The sequence below is a fragment of the Brassica rapa genome, chromosome A02 (genome assembly GCF_000309985.2).
Source record: "Brassica rapa cultivar Chiifu-401-42 chromosome A02, CAAS_Brap_v3.01, whole genome shotgun sequence".
Taxonomy (NCBI): domain Eukaryota; kingdom Viridiplantae; phylum Streptophyta; class Magnoliopsida; order Brassicales; family Brassicaceae; genus Brassica; species Brassica rapa.
This window is the reverse complement of record NC_024796.2, coordinates 11,322,417-11,345,258: the sequence shown is the minus strand read 5'-3', so window position 1 is coordinate 11,345,258 and position 22,842 is coordinate 11,322,417. Positions and strand designations below refer to the sequence as shown.

At 35.2% G+C, this 22,842-nt stretch overlaps 3 protein-coding genes across 5 annotated transcripts; all 3 read left to right on the top strand.

Annotated features, from left to right (window-relative positions):
- The first annotated feature begins 164 nt into the window (after positions 1-164).
- On the top strand, positions 165-6,602 carry LOC103852644 (probable LRR receptor-like serine/threonine-protein kinase At1g56130). Its single transcript, XM_009129537.3, has 24 exons — positions 165-773; positions 1,162-1,342; positions 1,436-1,507; positions 1,624-1,695; positions 1,773-1,844; positions 1,926-1,997; positions 2,096-2,167; positions 2,314-2,385; positions 2,475-2,546; positions 2,618-2,689; positions 2,762-2,833; positions 2,906-2,977; positions 3,063-3,128; positions 3,277-3,342; positions 3,465-3,509; positions 3,599-3,660; positions 3,741-4,117; positions 4,197-4,395; positions 4,469-4,627; positions 4,754-4,872; positions 4,948-5,158; positions 5,231-5,462; positions 5,742-5,892; positions 5,970-6,602. The coding sequence occupies exons 1-24, from the start codon at positions 665-667 to the stop codon at positions 6,315-6,317; spliced, it is 3,045 nt and encodes a 1,014-aa protein (XP_009127785.1). The 5' UTR covers positions 165-664; the 3' UTR covers positions 6,318-6,602.
- A 261-nt stretch (positions 6,603-6,863) lies between these two features.
- On the top strand, positions 6,864-11,875 carry LOC103853358 (probable LRR receptor-like serine/threonine-protein kinase At1g56130). Its single transcript, XM_033285584.1, has 14 exons — positions 6,864-8,089; positions 8,162-8,233; positions 8,319-8,384; positions 8,533-8,598; positions 8,721-8,765; positions 8,855-8,916; positions 8,997-9,373; positions 9,453-9,651; positions 9,725-9,883; positions 10,010-10,128; positions 10,204-10,414; positions 10,487-10,718; positions 10,998-11,148; positions 11,226-11,875. The coding sequence occupies exons 1-14, from the start codon at positions 7,866-7,868 to the stop codon at positions 11,571-11,573; spliced, it is 2,331 nt and encodes a 776-aa protein (XP_033141475.1). The 5' UTR covers positions 6,864-7,865; the 3' UTR covers positions 11,574-11,875.
- A 1,453-nt stretch (positions 11,876-13,328) lies between these two features.
- On the top strand, positions 13,329-20,987 carry LOC103852643 (probable LRR receptor-like serine/threonine-protein kinase At1g56140). Of its 3 annotated transcripts, none has more exons than XM_018656810.2 (24): positions 13,329-14,152; positions 15,705-15,888; positions 16,008-16,079; positions 16,184-16,255; positions 16,333-16,404; positions 16,491-16,562; positions 16,630-16,701; positions 16,794-16,865; positions 16,958-17,029; positions 17,107-17,178; positions 17,261-17,332; positions 17,435-17,506; positions 17,594-17,659; positions 17,748-17,813; positions 17,995-18,039; positions 18,131-18,192; positions 18,304-18,680; positions 18,751-18,949; positions 19,109-19,183; positions 19,308-19,426; positions 19,524-19,734; positions 19,807-20,038; positions 20,138-20,288; positions 20,362-20,987. In XM_018656810.2, exons 1-24 carry the CDS (start codon positions 14,032-14,034, stop codon positions 20,803-20,805), a joined length of 3,072 nt encoding a protein of 1,023 aa, XP_018512326.1. In that variant the 5' UTR covers positions 13,329-14,031; the 3' UTR covers positions 20,806-20,987. The 3 variants fall into 3 exon arrangements, with proteins under 3 accessions (XP_018512326.1, XP_018512325.1, XP_033141472.1); XM_018656809.2 differs by having other exon boundaries at positions 13,337-14,152; positions 19,025-19,183; XM_033285581.1 differs by having other exon boundaries at positions 13,347-15,888; positions 16,333-16,438; positions 16,529-16,562; positions 19,025-19,183.
- Positions 20,988-22,842: the final 1,855 nt, after the last annotated feature.

The following is a 22,842-nucleotide window of genomic DNA, read 5'->3' as shown; positions in this document are numbered from 1 at the left end:
TTAAGAATCAATTTATTTCAAGAGAATACTCTAAAAGAGTAATATTCATCCTTGTTATATATACAATCAATACTAGATTCATACGAAGAGTGATTCTTTATGTATATAGCGTCTTTATGTGTTTCTTATGAATTACAGAAATTAAAAGGCTAATGACGGAAGGAAGTGATGACAACAATGGTGATGACCGGTTGCACTTGACAATGTCTACATCCTTAAGAGCTAACTATCAGTCAATGCTTTATTTTAATTAAGTGGCGGGTTTGGCGACTGCCCCCACAATGGACCTCGCACAAAAAAATGGTAAATAAAACACACTCTCATTATATAAGTGTTTATATTCGTTAGTTGAATATAATTAAATAATACCACTGTTCGTGTTTGTTATTGTCACCGAGGTCCACGGTAGTGCAGAGAGGCAGCCGCTAATAAGTCCTCGTTCCAAGCATGTGAGCTACACGCCCTCGCGCTTGACGAATGGAGAGGGATTAGTGTGAATCCTTAGATTATTAATCATATTAAATTAGCAAATTGATATTTTCAAAGTCTACTTTTTTTTTTTGAACACATATTTTCAAAGTCTACATAAACACCATAATCATTGTTTTTGAGCGATAAGTAATACCTCGAGCTTTTTAATTAACATCTTCTTCTCCGGTCGACCATGCCTAGATTACGACGGTCTCCGTGTCTACTACTTGCTGTCTTGTTCTTGTGTATTCACGTGGTTCGAGCTCAGAACCGAACCCGAGCCACTACTCACCCCGACGAAGGTCTGTCTTTGAAACCCTGGACTCGATTGTGGATTATATAGGCTTCACCTAAGTCTTTGGATCCTCATTGATAATATCTTACCTGCTTCTTTACCGATTAGTTTCAACTAGTATCTGGCTTTAATGCAATCATGAGCTTATTTAGCATAGTTATATAATACATTTATGAACTTAAAATCACTCTATATGTTTTTATTGGTTATCATATGGTTTGGAACACAAAAAAAAGAACCCACGTAATAAGGGGGAAAATATCAATGGAACTATATTTTAGTTAATTTTTTTGTTAACAGTATTATAAATTGATGTATGTATATAAAAGAGGTAAAAATGTTTATTAAAAAGACAGAATTAATGAATATTAAGTAAAGTAAATATAAATTGACAGCGCGTGCGTTGAACTCCATTTTCGCGACTTGGAAGATCCGAGCGTCGAATGAATGGAACATCAGCGGCGAGCTTTGCTCCGGCGCCGCCATAGACAATGTCTCCATCGACGATGGTGCTTACAACCCTATGATCAAATGCACGTGTACTTTCGCCAACTCCACCTGCCGCATCACCGCTCTGTACAGCCTCTTTCCACTCTTCGTGCACACCATCTGCTCGATGAATTCTCCAAGAGAGAATCACTAAACATGATTTTTGTTTTTTTTTCACAGGAAGGTTTATGCGATAGATGTTGTAGGAACTATACCTGATGAGCTCTGGACTCTTGAATACCTCACGAATCTGTATGGTTTTACTCTAAAGAGCACATGCATTTACAAGTTTTATATCATACACATCTTGAGACTGTGTGATGCATACAAAAGACATCAAGATCACATCTTTACTCTTTTTTTTACAGGAACTTGGCTCAGAACTTTCTGACAGGACCCTTGTCTCCTGCAATTGGGAATCTGACTCGAATGGAATGGATGTAAGGCTTTGAAACCCTGCGTCCTGTTGAATTTCTTGCACGTTCAGTTAACAATGCTCAACTGTTTAATCACGTAGGACATTTGGGATCAATGCGTTGTCTGGCCCTGTTCCCAAGGAGATTGGTTTGCTTACCAATCTAAAACTGCTGTAAGCTTTTGGGTGCTTCTTGTTTGCTTAAATATGGTGATCTTCTCTTCTTGATGGTTCCTTATACCTATATATTTGCAGTAGCATTAGTTCAAATAACTTTTCCGGTTCTATGCCAGCTGAAATTGGGAGTTGTACAAAGCTACAGCAAATGTGAGTGCATGTCCAATGTTTTGTGTATTTACTTCTTGGTTATAATACAAAACTCCTGGCTACGAATCATTTCTAAGAAACTCGTACATCTATTGCAGCTACATAGATAGTTCTGGGCTTGGCGGAGAAATACCTTTATCATTTGCTAATCTTGTGGAGATGCAACAAGCGTAAGCGATAACTAAATTCAAATATAAGCTTTATTGTTAGACTTTGACAGTTTTTTTTTGGTTATCTATTTATTACTACTTTTACAATATTTTTCTTTTGTTTCTCTGGGTATTAAGGTGATTTTTTCCTCAAAATGTTTTATCAGTTGGATGATGGATCTGGAATTTACAGGTCGGATACCAGACTTTATAGGAAACTGGACCAAACTTACTACCTTGTAAGAAGATTTCTTGTTTACTGGAATGTTATAATGGACGTGTTTTTATAGTTTCTATATTGGTTTCATTGGTACTTGTTTTATTGCAGGAGAATTGTCGGAACTGGTTTGAGTGGTCCGATACCTTCGTCATTTTCCAACTTAACTTCTTTGACGGAATTGTATGTGTTGCATTATTGTTTCCCTTTCTCTCTCTTTTTGACTCCTTCACATATTCGTATTCTAAATGTAGGAGGCTAGGAGATATATCCAATGGAAGCTCTACTCTTGAGTTCATCAAAAACATGAAATCTCTAAGTACATTGTAAGGCGGCCTTGATTAACGTACTGTTTCTCTCTCCCTCCGTGTATTTAACACTGATGATCTATGCCGCAGAGTATTGAGGAACAACAATCTCACAGGGGAAATACCATCTGATATTGGAGACTACTCAAGCCTGCAACAAGTGTAAGTACATATGTTCGATGGAACTGTCTTTGCTGTTAAACAGGAATGGTTTAATTCATGTCTGTTTTCCAGTGATTTAAGCTTCAACAAACTACATGGACCAATACCGTCTTCACTTTTCAACTTAACTCGACTTACTCACTTGTAAGATGATATATTTTCTGTGTCTTTTTGGTCTTCTTTTGGTCCATTCAAATCATTGTGGGGAAATTTGTTGTCTATATATCAGGTTTTTAGGAAACAACACGTTGAATGGTTCCTTGCCCACTCAAAAGAGTCAGTCGTTAAGCAATATGTGAGTAACCAAAACCTAATTGTTTCATCTTATTCCTTATTATTTTAGAGGGTTTAACAGGTCCTCCTGATACCGACTTAAGTTTCATACTGGTTCGGAATATATAACATGTTCTATAGACACTAATTATTGTTCTTTGTACTTATAGTGATGTGTCGTACAATAATTTGTCTGGAATTCTTCCTTCGTGGGTCAGCTTACCAAACTCGAAATTGTAAGTGAAAAGGCTATCTATCAACTTATAGTCACTATATTTTTCAATTCTCAGAAAATTCCTTATTTATATTCATATTTCAAGGGAATATATTAAAACAAAACTGTATATTATTTGTGCAGTAACCTGGTTGCTAACAACTTCACACTGGAAGGTCTTGACAACAGGTGATTTGATATGTTTCCCTTTTTTTTATTTGCAATAGGATAAACGACTTGCCATTTCTTTCTCAAGTCGTTTTTCTATTTGTTAAAAGGGTTTTATCAGGACTGAATTGTCTGCAAAAGAACTTCCCTTGCAATCGAGGCAAAGGAATCTGTAAGTGTAACAAAAACACATGAGCATTGATTGCAAATAAAAACACTCATATAAGATTTCTCTAATGATTGGTGTCTTAGATTACAACTTTTCAATCAACTGCGGAGGACCGGATAAAAGGTCCGTTAGCAGGGCACTATTTGAGAAAGACGACGCGGATCTTGGACCATCTTCGTTTTTCGTGAATGCTGCTAGAAGATGGGCAGCTAGTAGCATCGGTCTTTTTGCCGGAAGTAGCAGTAATGCATATATAGCTTCTTCACTATCGCAATTTACCAACACTTCAGACTCGGAGCTTTTTCAGACAGCAAGACTTTCTGCATCTTCCCTAAGGTATTATGGCCTGGGGCTCGAGAATGGAGGCTATACCGTAACTCTTCAGTTTGCTGAAATACAAATGGAAGCTTCTAACTCTTGGAAAGGGCTTGGAAGACGACGATTTGACATTTATGTCCAGGTCTGCACCACTTTATCAAGCTGTAGATAATCTTCCTCCGACATTGGTTCTTACGAACTGTAAAATGTATCTTTTTCAGGGAAGACTTGTGGAAAAGGATTTTGATGTACTCAGAACAGCTGGTGGCTCTACTAATAGGGCAGTTCATAAAGTATATAAAGCAAATGTGACAGAAAATTACATCGAAGTTCATCTTTTCTGGGCTGGAAAAGGAACATGTTGTATTCCTATTCAGGGGGCTTATGGGCCAATAATATCGGCAGTCAGTGCAGCGCCAGGTAACACACAATAGTGATTTTCACTCTCTAATGTGAGTAAATACCTAAGTAATTGTTACATATTGCTGCTCAGATTTTAGACCAACTGTGGATAATAAGCCACCATCAAAGGGAAAGAACAAGACTGGTATTATTGTCGGTGTCATTGTTGGCTTAGGACTTTTGAGCATCCTTGCGGGTCTTGGTATCTTCATCATACGAAAAAGAAGAAAGCCTTACACTGATGATGAAGGTATAGATGTAAATCCAAACGAGCGCCCTTGGGCTGAAATGTTTTGGCCCTCTGTCACCATCAAACTTGAATATTTATCTTTCAGATTGCTTCATTTTAAGAACTGTTCTTTTCTTCTTCTTGCAGAGCTACTTAGTATGGAAATAAAGCCTTACACATTTACTTATTCGGAACTTAAAAGTGCAACTCAAGATTTCAATCTCTCAAACAAGCTTGGAGAGGGTGGATTTGGGCCTGTTTATAAGGCAAGTCTCATACCAAAGTATCTGCATATACGTTGAAAGAAGATTATGTGTAATACCTTTTTATACATTCAACAGGGAAACCTTAAAGATGGAAGAGAGGTAGCTGTGAAGCTGTTGTCGGTTGGATCCAGGCAAGGGAAAGGACAATTTGTTGCAGAAATTGTAACAATTTCTACAGTTCTACATCGCAACTTAGTGACACTTTACGGCTGCTGCTTTGAAGGAGATCATCGTTTGCTCGTGTATGAGTATCTCCCTAATGGAAGTCTTGATCAGGCACTATTTGGTAATGAACAGATATAACATACATGATTCTGCCAAGCTAAAATCACTCACAGTGTACTTGTGATTGATGCAGGGGATAAGAGTATACATCTTGATTGGTCAACCCGTTTCGAGATATGCTTGGGAGTAGCCAGAGGTCTAGTCTATCTCCACGAGGAGGCGAGGGTTCGCATTGTACACAGGGATGTGAAGGCCAGCAACATTTTGCTTGACTCCGAACTGGTTCCAAAAGTTTCTGATTTTGGGCTGGCGAAACTATACCATGACAAGAAAACTCACATAAGTACCGGAGTTGCAGGGACCATGTAAGTCTCCCCATAACACACATTAGTTTGGATGTTTTAACACATTTTAGTGTTGTGGTGATAGAGGCAAAAGGTTCAAATGGTAAAAGTTTATGGGCTCTTTACTAGATAAGTGCAAATAACCATAGGTCATAATAAAAGTAACTATTGTTCAGTTATCTTTTATGCTTATCTCTATATATGAACTGGGGTTGGAGAGAGAGGGGCATCGAGAGTTTGAGAGAGAGGGGCATCTTTATTTCAATAAGAACGTACTGAGCCTTTACTATATCGATGCAGTGGATATCTTGCGCCAGAGTATGCAATGCGTGGACATCTAACGGAGAAAACAGATGTGTATGCATTTGGTGTTGTGGCTCTTGAGCTAGTTAGTGGAAGGCCAAACTCTGATGAGGTCTTAGATGACGATAAAAAGTATCTTCTTGAATGGGTACGTCCTCATTTTTGCTATAGTCATTTATGGTTTAACAAAGTCCAGTGATCCTATGTGTATCTCTGGTGACACAGGCATGGAATCTACACGAGAAAGGCCGTGAAGTTGAACTAATAGATGATAGGCTAAGTGAATTCAATGTTGAAGAAGTGAAACGAGTGATTGGCGTTGCTCTGTTATGCACACAAGCATCTCATTCCTTGAGACCACCAATGTCACGAGTGGTGGCTATGTTGTCGGGGGATGTTGAGGTCAGTGATGTCACTTCCAAGCCAGGCTACCTAACTGACTGGAGATATGATGATATCACCACTTCCTCTGGCTTTCAAACCAAAGAGACAGACACTTCTAGCTCCAAGATATCGCCCGGAAACACCGACTCTCTTCCAATGCTTGGAGCCAAGATCAATGTTGGAAGATGACAATATCTCTTCTCTGTTGGCCATGGTGATGCTTCTATACGAGTTCAATATCTTCTTCCTTGATTGGAGAAACATATTTCATTTTTTTATTGGATAAATATTTTAGCTCTACTTTTTTCTTCTTTTTAATGTGATATTTGTGTTGTGGTGAAGTTGAGATATATTTTGTTCTATGGGCCACTGAAAGAAAGAATGTGTATTTGAGGTCCATTGTAAGTGAGAACTGTATACTTTATAGCTTACAAATCGTTGTCCATATGGATAAAGAATTTAAAATTAACTCAATGCAAGAATTCAGTGTCTATGAACTGTGCTCTGATTTTACCTTCTTAACTCTTAGAAACTCTAGAAACAAAACAGAAATGGATCTAGTTGATCAGTTTATCTAGCTAGACAATCTGGTGTCCAGTCATGTTTGGTTCGAGTTTTTGAAGGCATAATTTTTTTATCCCATTCAGATACTTAAAAGTTTGATTCGGTTTTAGTTCGAAGTTACTTGGCTTCAGTTTGGGGTTAGCAAATCATATGAAAACTGGTTGCACCTCGAAAACTTTGAGTTTGGTCCTAAGTTAAAATGTGAACTTGTTCGTATAAGAACTTTTGCTAACTAGTCATAAATATTAACGATAACTCATATACAAAACACTATGCTAACAATGAAGAAGTACAAAACTCAACTTAACAATAACTAACATAATTCTTAACGATAACTTTTGTACAAAACATTATGTTAACAACAAAGAATAACAAATTTGGTATAAAAAATAACCAACTAACAACAAACCACATACTAACACGAACACGAACCTAAGTAATGAGAATGTTGAGCTAAAACAGATCATATACACGTTTCAAAATAAACTCCCAAACCTTGTAAACTACAAAGAAAGGAACACAGAACAAAGTGTATTGGTTCGAACAAAGTTCAAAATGATTGTTTAACAAATCGAACTCAATAAACCCGAACTAAAAAATGATCGATTAATTCATGATATCATATACATATCAAGTACAAAGAAGAATTACGAGTACATGTAAATGATTCCTTGAAGTCTCTGAAGGAGGAGATAATTGGAATCCATAATTTTGTGTTTTCATTTTGAAGAATCGGAAAAACTATATAAAATCCTATATTTAGGGTTTCAGATTTTTAAATCACCGAATGAATAAGAGAAATTGGAGTGAATATATGAGAATAACATTACAAAATGATATGTAGAAAGAATATCATGATTTATGGAGACTGCTTGAATTGAGTTATGAAATGAGAAAAAAAAAGTAATTTGAGTAGAATATGAACTCGGATTATAAATATACTCGATCGGATTTCAGATATATACTATACTGACTACTGATCCGAACACCCATAATACCAATTCTAAAGATCTAATCAGTTTCTTAGCAAGATCCAAATCCGACTCGTACCATTCTATCGGATGAGGTTCGAATTATCGAGTTCGGTCTATTTGCTCATGACTAAGTTAATATAATTCCGTTAAATTTGTCTTTGCTAAAAACATGTTAGCATAAAGAAAATTCTCCATTTGCATGAACAAAAGCAAAAAAACATACAACTTATATATATGCAAAAAGGAACAAACAATAGCACATATAAAAAAAAAAATTAATACTAAAGAATTGTATATACGTACTGTTTCTCTCTCCCTCCGTGTATTTAACACTGATGATCTATGCCGCAGAGTATTGAGGAACAACAATCTCACAGGGGAAATACCATCTGATATTGGAGACTACTCAAGCCTGCAACAAGTGTAAGTACATATGTTCGATGGAACTGTCTTTGCTGTTAAACAGGAATGGTTTAATTCATGTCTGTTTTCCAGTGATTTAAGCTTCAACAAACTACATGGACCAATACCGTCTTCACTTTTCAACTTAACTCGACTTACTCACTTGTAAGATGATATATTTTCTGTGTCTTTTTGGTCTTCTTTTGGTCCATTCAAATCATTGTGGGGAAATTTGTTGTCTATATATCAGGTTTTTAGGAAACAACACGTTGAATGGTTCCTTGCCCACTCAAAAGAGTCAGTCGTTAAGCAATATGTGAGTAACCAAAACCTAATTGTTTCATCTTATTCCTTATTATTTTAGAGGGTTTAACAGGTCCTCCTGATACCGACTTAAGTTTCATACTGGTTCGGAATATATAACATGTTCTATAGACACTAATTATTGTTCTTTGTACTTATAGTGATGTGTCGTACAATAATTTGTCTGGAATTCTTCCTTCGTGGGTCAGCTTACCAAACTCGAAATTGTAAGTGAAAAGGCTATCTATCAACTTATAGTCACTATATTTTTCAATTCTCAGAAAATTCCTTATTTATATTCATATTTCAAGGGAATATATTAAAACAAAACTGTATATTATTTGTGCAGTAACCTGGTTGCTAACAACTTCACACTGGAAGGTCTTGACAACAGGTGATTTGATATGTTTCCCTTTTTTTTATTTGCAATAGGATAAACGACTTGCCATTTCTTTCTCAAGTCGTTTTTCTATTTGTTAAAAGGGTTTTATCAGGACTGAATTGTCTGCAAAAGAACTTCCCTTGCAATCGAGGCAAAGGAATCTGTAAGTGTAACAAAAACACATGAGCATTGATTGCAAATAAAAACACTCATATAAGATTTCTCTAATGATTGGTGTCTTAGATTACAACTTTTCAATCAACTGCGGAGGACCGGATAAAAGGTCCGTTAGCAGGGCACTATTTGAGAAAGACGACGCGGATCTTGGACCATCTTCGTTTTTCGTGAATGCTGCTAGAAGATGGGCAGCTAGTAGCATCGGTCTTTTTGCCGGAAGTAGCAGTAATGCATATATAGCTTCTTCACTATCGCAATTTACCAACACTTCAGACTCGGAGCTTTTTCAGACAGCAAGACTTTCTGCATCTTCCCTAAGGTATTATGGCCTGGGGCTCGAGAATGGAGGCTATACCGTAACTCTTCAGTTTGCTGAAATACAAATGGAAGCTTCTAACTCTTGGAAAGGGCTTGGAAGACGACGATTTGACATTTATGTCCAGGTCTGCACCACTTTATCAAGCTGTAGATAATCTTCCTCCGACATTGGTTCTTACGAACTGTAAAATGTATCTTTTTCAGGGAAGACTTGTGGAAAAGGATTTTGATGTACTCAGAACAGCTGGTGGCTCTACTAATAGGGCAGTTCATAAAGTATATAAAGCAAATGTGACAGAAAATTACATCGAAGTTCATCTTTTCTGGGCTGGAAAAGGAACATGTTGTATTCCTATTCAGGGGGCTTATGGGCCAATAATATCGGCAGTCAGTGCAGCGCCAGGTAACACACAATAGTGATTTTCACTCTCTAATGTGAGTAAATACCTAAGTAATTGTTACATATTGCTGCTCAGATTTTAGACCAACTGTGGATAATAAGCCACCATCAAAGGGAAAGAACAAGACTGGTATTATTGTCGGTGTCATTGTTGGCTTAGGACTTTTGAGCATCCTTGCGGGTCTTGGTATCTTCATCATACGAAAAAGAAGAAAGCCTTACACTGATGATGAAGGTATAGATGTAAATCCAAACGAGCGCCCTTGGGCTGAAATGTTTTGGCTCTCTGTCACCATCAAACTTGAATATTTATCTTTCAGATTGCTTCATTTTAAGAACTGTTCTTTTCTTCTTCTTGCAGAGCTACTTAGTATGGAAATAAAGCCTTACACATTTACTTATTCGGAACTTAAAAGTGCAACTCAAGATTTCAATCTCTCAAACAAGCTTGGAGAGGGTGGATTTGGGCCTGTTTATAAGGCAAGTCTCATACCAAAGTATCTGCATATACGTTGAAAGAAGATTATGTGTAATACCTTTTTATACATTCAACAGGGAAACCTTAAAGATGGAAGAGAGGTAGCTGTGAAGCTGTTGTCGGTTGGATCCAGGCAAGGGAAAGGACAATTTGTTGCAGAAATTGTAACAATTTCTACAGTTCTACATCGCAACTTAGTGACACTTTACGGCTGCTGCTTTGAAGGAGATCATCGTTTGCTCGTGTATGAGTATCTCCCTAATGGAAGTCTTGATCAGGCACTATTTGGTAATGAACAGACATAACATACATGATTCTGCCAAGCTAAAATCACTCATAGTGTACTTGTGATTGATGCAGGGGATAAGAGTATACATCTTGATTGGTCAACCCGTTTCGAGATATGCTTGGGAGTAGCCAGAGGTCTAGTCTATCTCCACGAGGAGGCGAGGGTTCGCATTGTACACAGGGATGTGAAGGCCAGCAACATTTTGCTTGACTCCGAACTGGTTCCAAAAGTTTCTGATTTTGGGCTGGCGAAACTATACCATGACAAGAAAACTCACATAAGTACCGGAGTTGCAGGGACCATGTAAGTCTCCCCATAACACACATTAGTTTGGATGTTTTAACACATTTTAGTGTTGTGGTGATAGAGGCAAAAGGTTCAAATGGTAAAAGTTTATGGGCTCTTTACTAGATAAGTGCAAATAACCATAGGTCATAATAAAAGTAACTATTGTTCAGTTATCTTTTATGCTTATCTCTATATATGAACTGGGGTTGGAGAGAGAGGGGCATCGAGAGTTTGAGAGAGAGGGGCATCTTTATTTCAATAAGAACGTACTGAGCCTTTACTATATCGATGCAGTGGATATCTTGCGCCAGAGTATGCAATGCGTGGACATCTAACGGAGAAAACAGATGTGTATGCATTTGGTGTTGTGGCTCTTGAGCTAGTTAGTGGAAGGCCAAACTCTGATGAGGTCTTAGATGACGATAAAAAGTATCTTCTTGAATGGGTACGTCCTCATTTTTGCTATAGTCATTTATGGTTTAACAAAGTCCAGTGATCCTATGTGTATCTCTGGTGACACAGGCATGGAATCTACACGAGAAAGGCCGTGAAGTTGAACTAATAGATGATAGGCTAAGTGAATTCAATGTTGAAGAAGTGAAACGAGTGATTGGCGTTGCTCTGTTATGCACACAAGCATCTCATTCCTTGAGACCACCAATGTCACGAGTGGTGGCTATGTTGTCGGGGGATGTTGAGGTCAGTGATGTCACTTCCAAGCCAGGCTACCTAACTGACTGGAGATATGATGATATCACCACTTCCTCTGGCTTTCAAACCAAAGAGACAGACACTTCTAGCTCCAAGATATCGCCCGGAAACACCGACTCTCTTCCAATGCTTGGAGCCAAGATCAATGTTGGAAGATGACAATATCTCTTCTCTGTTGGCCATGGTGATGCTTCTATACGAGTTCAATATCTTCTTCCTTGATTGGAGAAACATATTTCATTTTTTTATTGGATAAATATTTTAGCTCTACTTTTTTCTTCTTTTTAATGTGATATTTGTGTTGTGGTGAAGTTGAGATATATTTTGTTCTATGGGCCACTGAAAGAAAGAATGTGTATTTGAGGTCCATTGTAAGTGAGAACTGTATACTTTATAGCTTACAAATCGTTGTCCATATGGATAAAGAATTTAAAATTAACTCAATGCAAGAATTCAGTGTCTATGAACTGTGCTCTGATTTTACCTTCTTAACTTTTAGAAACTCTAGAAACAAAACAGAAATGAATCTAGTTGATCAGTTTATCTAGGCAGACAATCTGGTGTCCAGTCATGTTTGGTTCGAGTTTTTGAAGGCATGATTCTTAATCTCATTCGGATACTTTAAAAGTTTGATTAGGTTTTAGTTCGAATTTACTTGGATTCGGTTTGAGATTAGTAAATTATATGAAAACTGGTTGCACTTCGAAAACTTTTGAGTTTGGTCCTAAACCAGATTTAAATAACCCAAAAAACTTGTTTCTTTTCTAAATATATCCACTTAATTTGAATGACTACTTTTATGACTTCACCAATGACTGAAATCATTAAGTTCAAATATGAACTTGGTCGTATAAGAACTCTTGCAAACTAGTCATAACTATTAACGATAATTCATATACAAAACACTATGCTAACAATAAAGAAGTACAAAACTCAACTTAACATTAACAAACATAATTCTTAACGATAACTTATGTACAAAACATTATGCTAACAACAAAGAACAACAAATTTGGGTATAAAAAATAACCAACTAACAACAAACCACATATTAACACGAACACGAACCCAAGTAATGAGAATGTTGAGCTAAAACAGATCATATACAAGTTTCAAAATAAACTCCCAAACCTTGTAAACTACAAAGAAAGGAACACAAAACGAAGAGTATTGGTTCGAACAAAGTTCAAAATGATTGTTTAACAAATCAAACTCGATAAACCTGAACTAAAAAATGATCCATTAATTCATGATATCATATATATATCAAGTACAAAGAAGAATTACGAGCACATGTAAATGATTCCTTGAAGTCTCTGAAGGAGGAGATAATTGGAATCCATAATTTTGTGTTTTCATTTTGAAGAATCGGAAAAACTATGTAGAAAGAATATCATGATTTATGGAGACTGCTTGAATTGAGTTATGAAGTGAAAAAAAGTAATTTGAATAGAATATAAACTCGAATTATAAATATACTCGATCGGATTTCAGATATATACCGTACTGACCCGTACACCCATAATACCAATTCTAAAGATCTAATCAGTTTCTTAGCAAGATCCAAATCCGGTTCGGACCATTTTTATCGGATCGGATTCGGTCTATTTGCTCATGACTAAGTTAATATAATTTCGTTAATATTGTCTTTGCTAAAAACATGTTAATAAAGAAAATTGTCCATTTGCATGAACAAAAGCAAAAAACATATATGCAAAAAGGAACAAATAATAGTACAGATAAAAAATTAATACTAAAGAATATACCAACTACGCCCCTCCACACCCCCCCCCCCCCCCAAAAAAAAATAATAATTAGAGCTTCAAAATTCAAATGTTAAACAAAAGAATAAGAACCATCAATTAAACGTTTTTGTGACATTTTGAATAAAAGCTAAAGACAATTTTAAGTCTGTAAGAGCAAAGCAAATCATTTCATCTCATATTGCTTCCGTCATCCTGGTATCAGCCGTTCGTTGACTTGCACCACCGTCCGTGAAGAAAAGGACTAAAGATATTATAGGATTTGAATGGGTAAGAATGATCAAAGTGTGATTAAAGTTGTTTTAATTGAATAAATGAGTGAAGCAAAATTGAAGTTTTTGGATTTGACTTTTCTCTATCGTTTATAGTTTGACAAAAGCATCATAAGATGGTGAGATGAGAAGGAGAAAAGATGATCCAAAAAGAAAAATGAGAGATTGAAATGAAAGAGACAAAAATGAGATAAGAGGCTTTTTTCATCTTTTAAAATGTCTAGATAGTTTGAAGTGTCTGATATTGAAAAGTAAAATTAGAAAATGTCTTAATGTATAATTTCTGTGTAATTTCTCTTAATTGTGTATTATTGAAATTAAAAGGCTACTGGTGGAAGTTGTAATAACTATGGCGGTGACTGATTGCACATTTTTGAAATGTCTACAGTTTTAAGAGTCAGCCATCAATCAAGTTTTAAAATTCAACGAATTAGGGATTAGTGTGTTTGCTTAGATTATAAATCAGATCAAATTAGCAAATTAATCTCTTCAAAATCTACATAGACACCATAGCCGTTGTTTTTTTTGAAACTAAAGTAAAACCTCCAGCTCTTTAAGAAGATCTTCTTTCTCCTGTCAACGATGCCTAGATTACGACGGCCTCCGTGTCTACTACTCACTGTCTGGTTCTTGTGTATTTACAGTTTGGTTCACGTCGTTCGAGCTCAAAACCGAACCGGAACTATTACTCATCCGGACGACGGTCTGTCTTTGATTTATGTTTTAATTTTGTGTTGGATTTTATATAGTTGGCTAACTTAATTGTGCTAGCATAATGGGATACTAAACAATCAGTCTTTAGTGTTTTGTTTGAATCTGCATATTTTAAATCATTAGTCTTCCTTAAATAGAAACACGTACATATATCAGATATAGACTAGTGCGTTGTATGAATTTTCTGAGGTTTTAATTTGAAATTATTCCTTGAAGTGGACTAAACAGAAACCAGAATTTTAAATATTAAGTTACACAGTATAAGAGATCTATCAAACATAATATGTAGTATATTATCTTTTTGTAATTCTCAATCTTTGAAGCTGCAAAATTTTGATAAGAAGATTCAAAATATTTTCTTTTTAAATCTCGAATAAATAAGTTTTGTTCAAAACCAAATGTGCACTTCTGCAAATATTTTTAAATCTTTATTCAAGTTAGTTTTTTATGTGTCAGCATGATATGTTGATAAAATTTTGATGATACAATTAATATGTACATATTTTTATAATATGAAGCTTATTTTCAGAAATTGATCTAGCTGTTTTTGAATTATCTTCATCAACTATGACAAAAGTTACATAATCATTTCCATCATCTGCTACGAGTTTAATTCTGAATCTCAAAAAAGTTTATTTAAATTTTAAACTTTAATAAAGATGAATATTTATTTTTAAGAACTATAAAATTGTGAATATTATATAGAAACTCCAACGGACTGTGATTTAACACATGTTTGGCAATAAAGTGATAAGTCTGATTTTATCAATTTTGTTGAGCAAATTGAACAATGATATGTAATTCCTACCACTATATGAGATAATATTAGTAATAGTTGCCGTACAAATGAATGTCTTATTCTGGAATTTATAAGTTTATACAATGCTAGAAAGAGTATGTCATAAGAATTTAATTTAGTATTTGATATGATAAAAATTGTTCATTAGATACTATTATTTTGAGATGAAATCTCAAATAATATTAGTACAATGTCAGGCTTTTGAATTTTCATTATACTTTTTGAAGGATTTTCAATCATATCGTCAAAACTAATCCAACAGAAAAACATTATAGCTAAAATTAATAGAAACAAATTAAAAAAGAAAAGAAATTATTTTAACTAATTAAGTTTAAATATTTAATAAACATCCAAACAATTAAAATAGTACATTTTCGAAGTTAGTAACAAAATCAAAATATAATTTAGTCTAAGAAGATGCTGATAAATAAATTGCACTTTGATATGTCTTTATCAAAACATTTGTCATAATAAGAACAATGTTATTAGTTTTCACAGCAAGATGTTTATACTTGTTCATTCCATATTGTTCAAGTGAAGGTATTTCATTTCCACTCTGTAACTATATAAAACCAAACTTTTTAAAAGAAAAAAAGTAAAATAAAAACCGAAAGTGCATCAATTTAACATAGAGATATATGTGATAAATATAAAAGATGCAAAAAAATTAGTAAAATATAAAATTTATGTTTTAATATTAAACGTTGTTAATTAACAAATGAATAAGTATATGATTTAACAGCGCGTGCGCTGAACTCGATTTTCGCGACTTGGAAGATCAATGCGTCGAATGATTGGAACATCAGCGGCGAGCTTTGCTCCGGCGCCGCCACAAACGGCAATGTCGACGTCGATGACCCTGCCTACAACCCTATAATCAAATGCGCGTGTACTTTCGCCAACTCCACCTGCCGCATCACCGCACTGTAGAGCCTCTTTCCCCTCTTCGTGCACACCATGTGTTCGATGCATTCTTCCTCAGAGAATCAGCAGATATGATTTAATGACTCTCAAAATTTGTTTTTTTTTTTTTTGTTCTTCACAGGAAGGTCTATTCAAGAGATGTTGTAGGAACTATACCTGATGAGCTATGGACTTTGGAACACCTCACAAATCTGTATGGTTTATCAGAAACCTCACAAGTTCATATAATCAATTCTTGAGACTGTGTGATGCATCCAAAAGACATCAAGATCACATCTTTACTCTTTTTTGTTACAGGAACTTGGGTCAAAACTTGCTGACAGGACCCTTGTCTCCTGCAATTGGGAACCTGATTCGAATGGAATGGATGTAAAGGCTGTGAAACCTTTCAACATTTTTCTTTCTTGCTCGTTCAGTTAACAGAGTTCAACTGTTTTATCACGTAGGACATTTGGGATCAATGCGTTGTCCGGCCCTGTTCCCAAGGAGATTGGTTTGCTTACCAATCTAAAAATGCTGTAAGCTTTGGTGCTTCTTGTTTGCTTAAATATGGTGATGTTCTCTTCTTGAGGGTTTTGATGGTTTTTTATACCTATATGTGCAGTAGCATTGGTTCAAATAACTTTTCTGGTTCTATGCCAGCTGAAATTGGGAGTTGTACAAAGCTACAGCAAATGTGAGTGCATCTGTCCAATGTTTTGTGTATTTACTTCTTGGTTATAATATGAAGTCATCTATTGCAGCTACATAGATAGTTCTGGGCTTAGCGGGGAAATACCTTTATCATTTGCTAATCTTGTGGAGCTGCAACGAGTGTAAGCTATAGTAAATTCACATATTTACAAAAAAGATTAATTTGTTTTTGGGTCTTGGGGTGATTTTTTTACCCCCAAAAATGTTGTATCAGCTGGATGATGGATCTGGAAGTTACAGGTCGGATACCAGAATTTATTGGAAACTGGACCAAACTTATTGTCTTGTAAGAAGAAATCTAATTTACTGGAATGTTATATAAATGGTCGTGTTTTTATACTTTCTATATTAGTTTGAGTGGTCCGTATTTTATTGCAGGAGAATTGTCGGAACTGGTTTGAGTGGTCCGATACCGTCGTCATTTTCCAACTTAACTTCTTTGACAGAACTGTATGTGTTGCAATGTTGTCATAGTTCATTATTTGTCGCCCTTTCTCTTTCTTCACATATTCATATTCTCAATGTAGGAGGCTAGGAGATATATCCAATGGAAGCTCTTCTCTTGAATTCATCAAAGACATGAAAAATCTAAGTATATTGTAAGGCAGCATTGATTCGAGATATACTGTTGATCTGTTTCTCTCCCTTCTGTGTATTTAACATTGATGATCTATGTGGCAGAGTATTGAGGAACAGCAATCTCACGGGGGAAATACCATCTGATATTGGAGAATACTCAAGCTTGCGCGAAGTGTAAGTACATATGTCGATGGAATTGTCTTTTCTGTGAAAAAAATTGAGATGACATATTTAATTCGTTGCTAAGGAATGATTTAATTTGTGTCTGTTTTCCAGTGATTTAAGCTTCAACAAATTACATGGACCAATACCGTCTTCACTTTTCAATTTAACTTCACTTTCTCACTTGTACGATGCTATATTTTCTGCTTCTTTTTAGGTCTTTGTGCAAAGCCGTTCAAATAATTGTGGGGAAATTTGTTGTCTATATATCAGGTTTCTAGGAAACAACACGTTGAATGGTTCCTTACCCACTCAAAAGAGCCAGTCTTTGCGCAATATGTGAATAACCAAATCCTAATTGTTTCATCTTATCCCTTTATTTTTAGAGGTTTAACAGATCCTCCTGATATCCTCTTTCTACTTACAGAGATGTGTCGTACAATAATTTTTCTGGAAGTCTTCCTTCGTGGGTCAGCTTACCAAACTCGAATTTGTAAGTGAAAAGGCTATATCTCAACTTATAGGCACAATATTTTTCAATCTCAGAAATTTCCCTTATTTTTATTAACTAGGCTTATTTAGATAATCATATTCAGTCTTCTTTTGTGAAGGAAATATGTTTTATAATCATATATTAAGTGAATAGTAAACAAAACTGTATATTATTTGTGCAGCAACCTAGTTGCTAACAGCTTTACACTGGAAGGTCTTGACAACAGGTGATTTTCTTACAAGTGTCTCTTTTTTATTTTGCAGAATCACAAATGACGTATAATTTATTTCTTAAATTATTTCTCTGTTCGTTAAAAGGGTTTTATCAGGACTGAACTGTCTGCAGAAGAACTTCCGTTGCAGTGGAGGCAAAGGAATCTGTAAGTGTAACAAAAGCACATGAATATACCCTCATAACAGCTTTATACATGAACATTGATTGCAAGTAAAAGCACATGAATATAAGATTTCTCTAATGATTGGTGTCTTAGATTACAACTTTTCAATCAACTGCGGAGGCCCGGATATAACGTCTGTTAGTGGGGCACTATATGACAAAGATGACGCGGATCTTGGACCATCTTCGTTTTTCGTGAATGCTGCTAGGAGATGGGCAGTTAGTAGCATTGGTCGCTTTGCCGGAAGTAGCAATAATAGATATACAGAAACTTTACTATCACAATTTACCAACACTTCAGACTCGGAGCTTTTTCAGACAGCAAGACTTTCTCCATCTTCCATAAGATATTATGGTCTGGAGCTCGAAAATGGAGTCTATAACGTCACACTTCAGTTTGCTGAAATACAAATGACAAGTTCTAACTCTTGGACAGGGTTTGGAAGACGGAGATTTGACATTTATGTCCAGGTGTGCACCATTTTATCAAGCCGTAGATAATCTTCCTGCGACATTGGTTCTAATGAAAATTCTTTTACAGGGAAGACTTGTGGAAAAGGATTTTGATGTACGCAGAACAGCTGGTGGCTTCACTGATAGGGCAGTTCGTAGAGAATATAAAGCAAATGTGACAGAAAATTACCTCGAAGTTCATCTTTTCTGGGCTGGAAAAGGAACATGTTGTATTCCTATTCAGGGTGCTTATGGGCCTATAATATCGGCAGTCAGTGCAGCGGCAGGTAACACACAATAGTGATTTTCACTGTCTCTGATGCGAGTAAATACCTAAGTAATTGTTACATATTGCTGCTCAGATTTTACACCAACTGTGAGTAATAAGCCACCATCAAAGAAAAATAATAGGACTGGTGTCATTGTCGGTGTCATTGTTGGCGTAGGACTTTTTAGCTTCCTTGCGGGCGTTGTTATCTTCACAATACGACAAAGAAGAAAGCCATACACTGATGATGAAGGTAATAAGAACTGTTTTTTTTTTTTTCTTCTTGTAGAGCTACTTAGTATGGCCCTTCGTCAAAATCAAACTTGGATATCATCTTTCAGATTGCTTCGTTTAAGAACTTTTTTTTCTTCTTGCAGAACTGCTTAGTATGGAAATAAAGCCTTACACATTTACTTACTCAGAACTTAAAAGTGCAACTCAAGATTTCAATCTCTCAAACAAGCTCGGAGAGGGTGGATTTGGGCCTGTTTATAAAGTAAGTCCCATACCGAAGTAACTGTATATTCGTTGAAAGAACAGTAAATGTAAATATGTAATACCTTTATATACGGTATGAATGACACATTCAACAGGGAAACCTCAAAGATGGAAGAGAGGTAGCTGTGAAGTTGTTGTCTGTTGGATCTCGGCAAGGGAAAGGACAATTTGTTGCAGAAATTGTAACAATTTCTACAGTTCTACATCGAAACCTTGTGACTCTTTACGGCTGCTGCTTTGAAGGAGATCATCGTTTGCTCGTATATGAGTATCTCCCTAATGGAAGTCTCGATCAGGCACTATTTGGTAATGAACAGACATAACATACATGCTTCTGCCAAGCTAAAATCACTCATTGTGTACTTGTGATTGATGCAGGGGAAAAGAGTTTACATCTTGATTGGTCAACACGTTTCGAGATATGCTTGGGAGTAGCCAGAGGACTAGTCTATCTCCACGAGGAGGCGAGGGTTCGCATTGTACACAGGGATGTGAAGGCCAGCAACATTTTGCTAGACTCCGAACTGGTCCCAAAAGTTTCTGATTTTGGGCTGGCGAAACTATACCATGGCAAGAAAACTCACATAAGTACCGGAGTTGCAGGGACCATGTAAGTCTCCCTAAAACCTGACAACCTTAGCTCTGCGTTTGGTTTCAACATTATTTTGGATTTATAACACTTTTAAGTGGTGTTGCTATATCAATGCAGAGGCTATCTTGCGCCAGAGTATGCAATGCGTGGACATCTGACAGAGAAAACAGATGTGTATGCATTTGGTGTTGTGGCTCTTGAGCTAGTTAGTGGAAGGCCAAACTCTGATGAGATCTTAGATGATGAGAAAAAATATCTTCTTGAATGGGTACGTCCTCACTCACTTCCACAACTGAGTGTAACGAAATCTAAGGATCCTTTTTGTATCTCTGCTGAAACAGGCATGGAATCTACACGAGAAAAGCCGTGAAGTCGAACTGATAGATGATAGGCTAAGTGAATTCAATGTGGAAGAAGTGAAACGAGTGATTGGCGTTGCTCTGCTATGCACACAAGCATCTCATTCCTTGAGACCACCAATGTCACGAGTAGTGGCCATGTTGCCAGGAGATGTTGAGGTCAGTGATGTCACTTCTAAGCCAGGCTACCTAACCGATTGGAGATTTGATGACATCACCAGAGATGTTGAGGTCAGTCATGTCACTTTCGAGCCAGGCTATCTAACCGACTGGAGATTTGATGACATCACCACTTCCTCTCTCAGAAGCTTTCAAACCACAGAGACGAACACTTCTGGCTCCAAGATTTCACCCCGAAAAGCCGACTCTGAGCCGATGCTTGGAGCCCAAGATCAGTTTTGGAAGAGAACAATGTCTCTTCTCTGATAGCCATAGTGATGTTTGTATATACTAAGGATCCATATCTTCTTTGATTGTAGAAAACATGTTTCATTATTTGATTGAATAAACATTTTAGCTCTTAGTTTTGTGTAATGAGACATTTGTGGGTGGTGAAGTTGTAGACATATGTAGTTGAACCCTGACCGGTTTAATTTTACTGGTAAGAATTAGTTGGACCGAACCGAATCCGAAGATGAGGATCCTGCCGTCGAGTTGTCAATGTCGTCCGAGTTGTATTTGTCTGAAAGCAATCTGACTTTGGATAATATACTCAAAGAGCCAGCTCAACTGTTTATGATTAAAAAGCACGTGCATTTAAATTTTTTGTTATCCTTTCTTTTTCGTTTTTGTTATGTTTTGTAGGATTCAAACCTGCTTTTTTTATTGGAAATATCTAAGCAATCTCATTGGATGATTTTTTATATGTGAATTTCAGTTACTGTATATTCTTGACTTTTATGTGTGTTCCTAGTTAATTATTTACTTTGTAAATTTTCTAGTTGCTTTAAAATATTCGAAATTTCAGGCATTGTGTTAGTAATGTTGATAAATTATGTATTATACGATAAAAAGGTAAAACTAGATGAAGCTGTGACTATTTTATATTATAATTATATTTTTCTGATTGTAAAATGTTAGTTATGTTATTGATTTTATTACTTATTAAAGGATTTATTGACACAATAACAGTATTTTTATAAAATTATACAACGATTTTGTTTTTCAAGAAAGTCTATACACTTTAAGAGTATTTAAAACACATTTTTAAGAGCATCTCCAAAAAACACTCTATAACTTTAAATATGAAGTTTTTTGTTCTTCAAAAAATAACTTCAAAACTTCAAATTTGAAGTTTTGAAGAGTGAAACTCTATATTTGAAAGTTTCACTATTCAAAACTTCAAATTTGAAGTTTCATATTTTTATTTACATTTTGGTCCATACAATCATACATCAGCTTTATGGTTCATAAATATTTACTCGCTTATTATTTTAATCCTTAAAAAAATTATATCTCATAAATATTTTAATTTTTTTTACAGATTTTAAATTTTACACATAAAATTAAATAAAACTTTAAAATAAGATTTAAAATATTTTAAGCTAGATTTAGACAACAATAATATACAAAAAAAACTTAACAAAAATATTTTTAAAAAATTACTTGCAGACATAACTATTACACAAATTTAAATATTACAACAATACTAATAGTTAGGTAAGTTTGATCCCGAACCTTTAAAATTTTCAAATATTGTCCAAATTTTTTTGTGTAACTGAAGATGGTTGTTGTTGTTTTTGATGTATTTTACTATGTTTCGTACAATTCTTTCTTGTTCATATCGAATATATTCACGAGTATTAATATCATCGAAAAGAAATTAGTCTTTTAACAATATTTTATGTTTCTCTTTTACTTTCTTGTTCCGATCTAATGTATTTATAAGTCCAATATTACCCGATTTCAACAACTTTTAGCTCGTAATCTACAAAGTAAAAATGAGGAGAGCTATTTTTACTTCGAAATGCACTAATAGATCATATATGCATTACGAAAATCATTTTATGAAATAATATTATATTTTGTTTGACGTTTAATATTAATTAAGTTATTTTTATTTAAATTTTTATATTTTAATAGAATATTTTATTAATAAAATTGTTGTAATATGTTTATATATTGTTGGTTATTTACAAAAGTTTTATGAATTCAAATTAGTTATGACAAATATAAGGACCATATTATAAAATATAAATAGTTTTGAAGTTGAGTTTGAAGTTTTACTTTTGAAAAAGAACACCTTTAAACTTCAAATATAGAGTCTTAGAAACTTTAAAATATAGTTCCTTTTTGTAAATGCTCTAACCTTGATGATATGTAAATAAGAGTTTGATTATAGTATTAAGTTGTTGGCTACCAGATATCCTTCCAAAAAGCTCTTCAAAAAGAAAACCAAAATATTCTACAAAAACAGATAATAATGTTTTTAAAAATTGACGTACTTTAAAAATATTTTCCGAT

What these genes read in the sequence shown, in the direction of transcription:
- LOC103852644 (XM_009129537.3), top strand. Translation starts at nt 665, where the DNA reads ATGCCTAGATTACGACGGTCTCCGTGTCTACTACTTGCTGTCTTGTTC. An exon ending in TACTCAAGCCTGCAACAAGT is followed by an intron (nt 2,834 to 2,905) that starts GTAAGTACATAT and finishes TCTGTTTTCCAG; the next exon opens with TGATTTAAGCTTCAACAAAC. An exon ending in AGTCAGTCGTTAAGCAATAT is followed by an intron (nt 3,129 to 3,276) that starts GTGAGTAACCAA and finishes TTGTACTTATAG; the next exon opens with TGATGTGTCGTACAATAATT.
- LOC103853358 (XM_033285584.1), top strand. Translation starts at nt 7,866, where the DNA reads ATGAACAAAAGCAAAAAAACATACAACTTATATATATGCAAAAAGGAA. An exon ending in GGCAGTCAGTGCAGCGCCAG is followed by an intron (nt 9,652 to 9,724) that starts GTAACACACAAT and finishes ATTGCTGCTCAG; the next exon opens with ATTTTAGACCAACTGTGGAT. An exon ending in TCTTGATCAGGCACTATTTG is followed by an intron (nt 10,415 to 10,486) that starts GTAATGAACAGA and finishes TGATTGATGCAG; the next exon opens with GGGATAAGAGTATACATCTT.
- LOC103852643 (XM_018656809.2), top strand. Translation starts at nt 14,032, where the DNA reads ATGCCTAGATTACGACGGCCTCCGTGTCTACTACTCACTGTCTGGTTC. An exon ending in CTGGAAGGTCTTGACAACAG is followed by an intron (nt 18,040 to 18,130) that starts GTGATTTTCTTA and finishes GTTCGTTAAAAG; the next exon opens with GGTTTTATCAGGACTGAACT. An exon ending in CAGTGGAGGCAAAGGAATCT is followed by an intron (nt 18,193 to 18,303) that starts GTAAGTGTAACA and finishes TTGGTGTCTTAG; the next exon opens with ATTACAACTTTTCAATCAAC.